The sequence below is a fragment of the Gadus chalcogrammus genome, chromosome 1 (genome assembly GCF_026213295.1).
Source record: "Gadus chalcogrammus isolate NIFS_2021 chromosome 1, NIFS_Gcha_1.0, whole genome shotgun sequence".
Taxonomy (NCBI): Eukaryota; Metazoa; Chordata; class Actinopteri; order Gadiformes; family Gadidae; genus Gadus; species Gadus chalcogrammus.
Window position 1 is genome coordinate 12483044 of NC_079412.1, and position 8534 is coordinate 12491577.

At 42.5% G+C, this 8534-nt stretch overlaps 1 protein-coding gene across 1 annotated transcript in view; it reads right to left on the bottom strand.

Annotated features, from left to right (window-relative positions):
* Window positions 1–7992, bottom strand: part of b4galt5 (UDP-Gal:betaGlcNAc beta 1,4- galactosyltransferase, polypeptide 5) — a 33900-nt gene extending 25908 nt beyond the window's left edge. The window contains exon 1 of the mRNA XM_056590055.1: window positions 7469–7992. Coding sequence (XP_056446030.1) covers window positions 7469–7577 — 109 coding nt within the window. The 5' untranslated portion in view covers window positions 7578–7992. The remainder of the gene's footprint in view (window positions 1–7468) is intronic.
* Window positions 7993–8534: the final 542 nt, after the last annotated feature.

The window sequence follows — 8534 nt, forward strand, 5'->3', positions numbered from 1 at the left end:
ATTGTGTCCAGTGGCATTTTTGGTCTGCAGCGTTTGATAACGCCCCTTGGAAATCCAAAATGAACTGAGGGGTGTGAGGGGGAGAGAGGGGGGACGGAGAAAGGTACGGGCTGGCCAGTCATTTTTATTTGTAGAATATATCAGTTTTAGAATTGCTAACATTATTAAAATCACTATCGGCTTTAACCTCGCAACAGAGTCCTTCTTTTTTTTTTAAGAGCAATTTACAGAAGAAAAGTGCCGTGCATTAGTTTGCAAACAGATGCATACAAAAAATTTGAAGCTACAACACTACAACACTATGAACAAAGTTCAAGTTCTCTCTGTGTCAGTGATAGCATGAACTCATGCATACCTGTGGTTGACCCCTACCACATAGGAATGTGACAAAAGCAAGGTATTGCCATTACACCCAGACAAAAGACTTAGAGGGCCATGTTGATTGTGTGTTAAATCTCTCTCTGAAAAGAAAGGACGGGGGTATTTTAAAAGCGGCCCTAGGAAAGGGCAGTCTGAATGCTACACTGGCGGTAAAAGTTACGTAATTCCGTAGCATTTTCAAGGCAAGGCTTGCTGTTGGTGTAAATTCCAGTACACTATATTTGGATTGAAGATGTGTGAGAGTAAAGAATACGTCTGAATGTGTGTGTGTGTGTGTGTGTGTGTGTGTGTGTGTGTGTGTGTGTGTGTATGTGTATGTGTATGTGTGTGTGTGTGTGTGTGTGTGTGTGTGTGTGTGTGTGTGTGTGTGTGTGTGTGTGTGTGTGTGTGTGTGTGTGTGTGTGTGTGTGTGTGAGCAAGTGTTTAAAGAACGGAAGGTTGGTACATAGTCGAACGCTTTAAGAGGATTGCCAATGGCTCTAACAAAGTGCGGGGCAATGAACTCACTCCGTTAATGATTTACTGGATTCAATTGTTAATTCAGCATTTCCCATCCTAAGGTTCTAGTATCATCCAAGACACGCACACACCTACACGCATGCACTCACACAGACATGAACTGACACACGCTTGCACACACGTAAAAAATGTAAATGATCAGAGCTCCGATAGAACTAACAAACAAATGCATGTTTTTTTCTATAAAGACTGCTCTGGACAACAAATTACAAACTACTTAACATTTCCTTTGGTTTTACAAAATCAATAAAAAAATATTGTGGCCCTGGATCATTGGATTTAAAACACAATTCCTGTTTATTTATCTTGGTCTAGCAACAGTAATCAAGGGGTATAAGGCCGGTATGTTTTCTGTGGTTGCTGTGACAATAAAGAGGAGTATGTCCTGGGAGGGGCCGAGCGCTGCAGTGACCATAGTAACCAAAGCTAAAATGTCAGTTGCTGGGAATTCTGTGTCTGTTCAGTTTCTGTTTAATTAATTATATCAGCACAGGTGTTAAATTATTAAATAGGTTGTGGACCCAAGAATAAATACATCTGACCAATAAATACTTTATTATTGATGTGCCTTCCTGTCTGCTCCTAATGCTGCAAAACTACAGTGGCCAGGCAATTAGTTCATATTTAATTGGCGGAACTAGGCGACCGGAAATATAATGAGTCTGACAGAGTTCATGTGAATGCATGGTAGGAATATAGAAACTAGTAATACACCATTGTAGCTCGGACTCATTCAGAGGAAAGAGAGGGACAAGAAATGAAAGATAATCTTGAATGTTTGTAGTAATACATCCAATCCACGTTCTGATCTACGTTCTGAGCTTGCTTGCTACATGTCTAAATACACTAGAAATACCCAGTCTGATCGAAGCACTGTGTAGTAGAATATCTCTTCTCCTACTGATATGACTTTATATGGATGAAATACACATTGTGCACCCTCCCTCTCTGAAAAAAACCTTGGATCTTCTTCCTTCTACATTGAATACTTACTGACACTGTCTTCTATGCAGGCCTGCAACGCTGCCCATGACGCAAAGAATTAGAAGCCAGTATGCTTAACCTTTTGTCAGCTCTTTCCTAAACATGGGGAGACACATATATGTGCTTGTTTCACGCATCGTCAGTTATATGGCAACCACGGGTAAACATCAGACTCCAAGGTTTAAGACCCATACATATCTAAAGAGACAGAGCACTTTGAGTGGAGGAGGAGTCTACAAGAAGGGGAAGTGATACCACTTAATCAATATTGAAGTATTGGATATATATATAGATCAAATAAGGACAATGCCACCAATAAACTGATTTGTCAAGGATGCCAGGCCTACGCTAATCTAAATTAGTGAATGCATAAATAACTCGCCATAAAAGCCAGTGAGATATTATGGCTAACCTGGAACGAATAACTAGATAAACCTGCAAACAACACATGGTTGGCGACTAAACCATTTACCTCGCTTTTTTAACAAACTTGTAAACCTGGTGTATAGGCCTAATGCCCAAACAATCCGAACAACAAACAATACAAGGCCAACGCGTGTACAAAGGAGGTGACTCAAGCCTTTCCCTTTGCTTGTGTGTGTGTGTTCACAGTGCTTGCCAGTTTTTATCCAAATGAGAATTCAAATGGCTTACTGAGGCATATAGCCTCAGGAAACCAAGGAGGTGACTCTGAAGGAAGTGTATATACCCTTGCAAACACACAGTCAAAGAATGCAGGGTGTGCTCTCAGAAGTTATCCTAAGATCCTTTAGGTCACAGGTCATGCCCTAAGGCAATCATCACAAGTCAAATGCAAAGCTGTTTCTACACAATAGTGCATTTCTCTAGAACGGCTGTAGTTGAGTGCTAAACATCATACATTGTCATGGGATGTTTGTTAATAAAATTGCCTATAGCCTAGCAAAAGTGCACATCATAGAATACCGTAAATAGTGATAAGCCTTTGCCCTGGCTTTGTGTCAATTATAGGTAGTCTAGTAGAAATCCACACATTAAAAAATCAGAACAGTTTGCACCAGACAAACTAGATTTTACGTTGCATTACGATTTTAAACAAAACCCTAAGCATGTGTAAATGGTGGCGTTCGTTGACAAAGTCTGCAAAATATAATCTGCAAAATAAATTCATCACACAATTATGGGGGATGCTGGCTAAGAACATGTTAGTTCATTACTAATTGGTGGTTACCGAGGAATTAGTAAGGACAATACGCACAGACATAATAATGAATATACGCATAGCTACTGCAACCTAGTTCAGACGAATACTGGCAGGTGGTGTAAAAGACTGTGGGTGAGAGCGAGAATTTGGTTGTGGTTCAAAAGCACTTAAGCAAAATGTATGTCACATCTCACTGCCCTTAAACTATGAGCACATTAGTATAAGTGCAACCCTAAATGCAATGCTACTATTCCATTCAGTATCCATGTAACACATTTATGCTATGCGGGGAATTATGTTTACGCTCAATCATTTTGAATAAAAGTAAGTGCATTACATGATTCACAGTAGATAAAAGGGATACATTCTGGTATTCACCTATTTTCAACCAAAAATCATGGGAATTCATTGGTTTGAAACACACATGGTCTACAATGTTATTCTTTTTCCTGAGACAGGCAGGGGTACAACATGGCGCTAATCAGAAAAAAATAATTCCCAGTGTTGTGTCAGTTGACATTAGATACACTTACTCACATATTACATGCAATAAACACACACACACACACGTCACATACACACAAAAACTGGCTCTAAAAGGAATAAAGGAAGCACCTGCCCTTCTATTCTTCAACCTTCTCCTTGATAGTTGGATTGAATGCGTGTGTGTGTGTGTGTGTGTGTGTGTGTGTGTGTGTGTGTGTGTGTGTGTGTGTGTGTGTGTGTGTGTGTGTGTGTGTGTGTGTGTGTGTGTGTGTGTGTGTGTGTTTGTGTGTGTGAGCATTTGTATGTACAAATGTGTATGTGTGAGTGCAGCAGTATCTCTGTGTTCCTATAAATAGGCCCTGTGCCGTCCCTAGCGCTCGCTCCACTGGGATCCTCTCATGTTTTAATTAAATAAACTGCTGCAATCAGGCCCAGCTGTGGCCTGCCGTCTCAGCCTGCATTCAGTGTCTTGGCTTTGGGGGGCTTGGCTCCTTCTCCAACTCATCATCATCATCATCATCATCATCATCATCATCATCATCATCATCATCATCATCATCATCATTATTGGTAACACTTCAAAAAAGGGTACATTAATTTGACCATGATTTCCCATTAGTCAATGCAGTAGTAAGCATTAACAAGTTATTTAATTTACAGCTAACTAATGGTCTAGCAATCATTGAATAATTGTATTCAAGTTGACTAAGGTATTCATTTATAGTTTATTTTATAGGATTAGGGTAAGGATGAACAGGTAACCTTAACCCATACCCTAAATCAAACCTATACTACTAGGTGAGAATGCTTACTACTGTATTAGCTTATGTTAGCCTAACTGTAAGGTGTTACCGCGTCATCAAATACATAAGCTCATATAAATACGGGAGGTGGTTACATAGCGCCAGGCGTGTTGAGAAAGCGTGGTGTAGAGGGAGAGGGATCAACTGGGTGAAGCGTCACAATCTTAAATGATGTTGGTTGGGTTTCCAAAGGGCCTTCAAATGGCGTTAGCAACAAACAGACTTTATTAAATACATTTTTTAAATGCCACATCGTCCCCTCGTCTCCTTTTCCTATAATTTCTCTTCCCCATCTCTTTCTGCTGAGTTGCCTTGAGGGAGCTCTGTCTCATTCTCTCTTCACCTCTCTTGCTATTTCTAAATGGACCCTCCATCTGCAGCCAAGCCCAAGCTGTCTGCAAAGAGCAAGCGTTGTGGCTTTCCACAACGGCAGCAGGAGAACCCTGGCACTACCTCCCATCTATAATTAATGGGCTGACGCTGCTGCTCACTGTCACGTTTCTGAAAGGACCCCACCTCAAACCATGGGGGCTTCTAAGCCTTCCCAATTAACACCCAGGAGGATGGGCATGGCAGAGTCAGCTTACACCAAAGCCCAAAGCAGATACCATCAATAACTGCTTGAGTTGGGGGGGAGGGAGTTAGTGAGTGAGTGGTTGGGGCGGGGGGGGGGGGGGGATGTATCATGCATGTCAAAGCAAATTATATGTGTGTTCTTGGGCTTTTTTTTGTGGTGCTTTTCTGATTCCCATTAGGAGGAATCAATGCTTGGTTCTATTGCAGTCTCCATGAACTATTCCAGTCAGTTTATGTGTCTGCCATATAAGAGTTGATTCAATTATTGATTAAGTCGGTCAGAGGCGGTAGAAAGCATGAGGATCAATACCCATTTTGATGATGGGAGAGAGATCCGTTTTCAGTTGGATGTTTTAAGATTCACACACACACACACACACACACACACACACACACACACACACACACACACACACACACACACACACACACACACACACACACACACACACACACACACACACACACACACACACACACACACACACACACGTGTTTAACTTACATGAAGCTAAGCAAGTTAGGGTAGGCCATTTATTTTAGATGCAAATATAGTCATAATTGTGGAAAATGTCTTTACCTCTGGACAGCAATCAATAAATCCACTGACAAAAAAGGGTATCTGTGGCTGTCGCAGGCATATTATAACTCATTCTATAATTTAATTGGGCCAAATAAAATGATAAGCTTACCTCCCTGTATACCTATGGAGCAGGCGACCTGCGAGCATTCTTCCCGCGCAATCATTGCGTATGACCAGAATCTTCCAAAAGGCCGACCTATTGCTAAAGCTAGCGAGCTAGTAATGTCACCCAAGTGGTTGTTACACACACACACGCACACATGCACATAGGCACACATACTCACTGTGTCACCATGTAAAGCGCTTAGGTTACATAGAAAAAGCTCTTTATAAATGCAAATCAATTACTTTCAAAATCAAGCTTACTCTGACCGGTTTTTCCAAACAGCCTTCCCTAGCTTTAAGAATAACCTCCCTGGTCATGTTGTAGTCAGTAATCCATGCACATTCCCTATACATTTTTAAAGTAAAAAAAATACTCATTATACAAATATCCATTTCAAGAGTAGTAAAGTTCTTCATGCCAAAACAACAGATATCCAGACAAGAAGATAATATCTGGCTTTGAAACTGTTTCTCATGACACTGTCATCACACTTCCTGTTTTACCGGGATGTTTAATTCCTGGAAATGTTGTCAGGGCTTGGGCAACTCCATGGGCAACAATTAAAATGCACCGGGATGTTGTGCAATAGAGACAGAGAGCACACTCACTGAAGGCGAAAGGTTGAGCATTAGCCAACCGCTCAAATTCAAAGGTATGTTGTGTTTGCTTGGCCCAAAGACCAATAACAAAGTAATGGCAGGTAAAAGTCCCATCTGGGTTGTGAAACCCTGACAACAAGATAACCGCAAAACCAAAGCCAGTGATAGAGAGACCATCAGGTCATCGCCATCTTGATGCGGAACAAAAGTAAGATGAGAGGATGAGTGGTGTATCAGGCTCTCAACAAAACTGTATGACATCAATGGATTCAGCACCAATCAAACCATAACTGCATCCGTAGATGTACATGTAAGAAACGGGATGGGCAGATGGAAAGGCAAGACAGTAACGATATGGAAGCTCAGGTGAGCAAACAGATAGGGAGATTAAGGTGGGCAAACAGACTGATCTAGAGGAGGAGTCATAAAATGAGGCGGGAACGGGGGTGAGGCATAAATGATTTAGGAATGATTCACGTCATGGGATACTACTGAAATGCATGTGACTTCGACAGGCATCAAATGATAGATCCCCTCTTATTGAATAGCGCTTATTCTTCCCAACCGTTGGATGTGAAGGCCGTGATCCATTGAAACAGACAAATGTACGGCTCCACCGACTTGAGGACTGTGCGTTTCATGAGAGTCACATGATTTATAACAGGCTGGTGATGGACGAGCCGTGAACTGCTACTCGACCCAAATCCACTTGGCAAACTTCGGTTACCATGGGCACAAAACGCCCATGGTGTACCCTTATCCAGCCCAGCCAAATGAGCCTGCTGTTGTTCCCCTCTTTAAGCCCGCTGTAACGATTATAACAACCCGAAGGTAATAAGCAGGATTCTTATCCGTGACAAGGTGTAATGGCAGGCAGGTGCTGTGCTATTGCAGGTTATGGGCTATAGCGTCCACATCGTCGAATGGGAAATAATAATAGCTCAATAGGCGCATTGCCTCTCTGCTGTCAAAAAAAGACTTAGTTACTGTACAGTCAAGCTGTCATGGACTAACGCACGCACACGCACACGCACGCACGCACACACACACACACACACACACACACACACACACACACACACACACACACACACACACACACACACACACACACACACACACACACACACACACACACACACACACACACACACACACACACACACACACACACACACACACACCCCAACGCAGGCAATCCCATCTCATTGTATTAATTTAGCATTATGAAACCAAATCAAAACTTACCGATACCGGGGGCTGAATAGATGAAATACAATGCGGATGTCGACAGTGAGAAGAGGAATAAAAGCCCAAGGAATGACCTTCTCCGGAATCGCAGACGTTTCGGCATCATATACAGCAAAAAACCCACAGCCACGTTTGAGTATTTACAATAACGTTGTAGCAGTTCCGAAGCAGCCAAAGCAGCCCCTGTTTGGTCTAAATTATAAAAAGTGGTCGGCCGATCAAGGAGGGAAATCTGATGAATATAGTTGGTCGGTATGCGGCAACGATGAGTGGCGAAGCGAGTAGGAAGTCCGTCTGGTACAGCGCAGAATGAGCACTGGGAAGGATCTTCAATCAGTCGATCGTCGAGACATTCATATTCCACTCCGAAATATGGTATGAATGAAAGTCGAAGATATCTCTCATTTGAAACAGCTAACTGCGATAATGCAGTTAAAACTGACGCGATATCTTCAGTGGGAGCTCATCGTTCGTTGCCTTTTAAAGTACGATGCAGACGGAACACGACCGCTCCTGCGCGTCCAGCCCTTGAATGGAGCGCCCCCCCCCCCCTCTCGGATAATAGCAAGTGGGCGTTGAAAAATAAAAAAAAGCGTGTGTTTACAGAGGCTCTCCATAGCAAGCACCTTGATAATAACTCATTAACTAACGACACAGCCCATCGGTGATGGTAATTAGGCTAAATTAGCTTTCCAAATCTTAAAATTCGTGGAATCCAGTTTAGGACCGTGATTGCCATCAACCCATCGTCGCCAAAAATATGTTGTTCGACTAATATTTCATATTCTAGGGTTATTACTAGTATAGGTTAGGTATTGTGTGTTTATGAGGGGGTTGTGTGTGTGTGTGTGTGTGTGTGTGTGTGTGTGTGTGTGTGTGTGTGTGTGTGTGTGTGTGTGTGTGTGTGTGTGTGTGTGTGTGTGTGCATGCGTGCGTGCGTGCGTGTGTGTGTGTGTGTGTGTGTGTGTGTGTGTGTGTGTGTGTGTGTGTGTGTGTGTGTGTGTGTGTGTGTGTGTGTGTGTGTGTGTGTCGGTGTGTGTGTGTGTGTGTGTCGGTGTGTGTG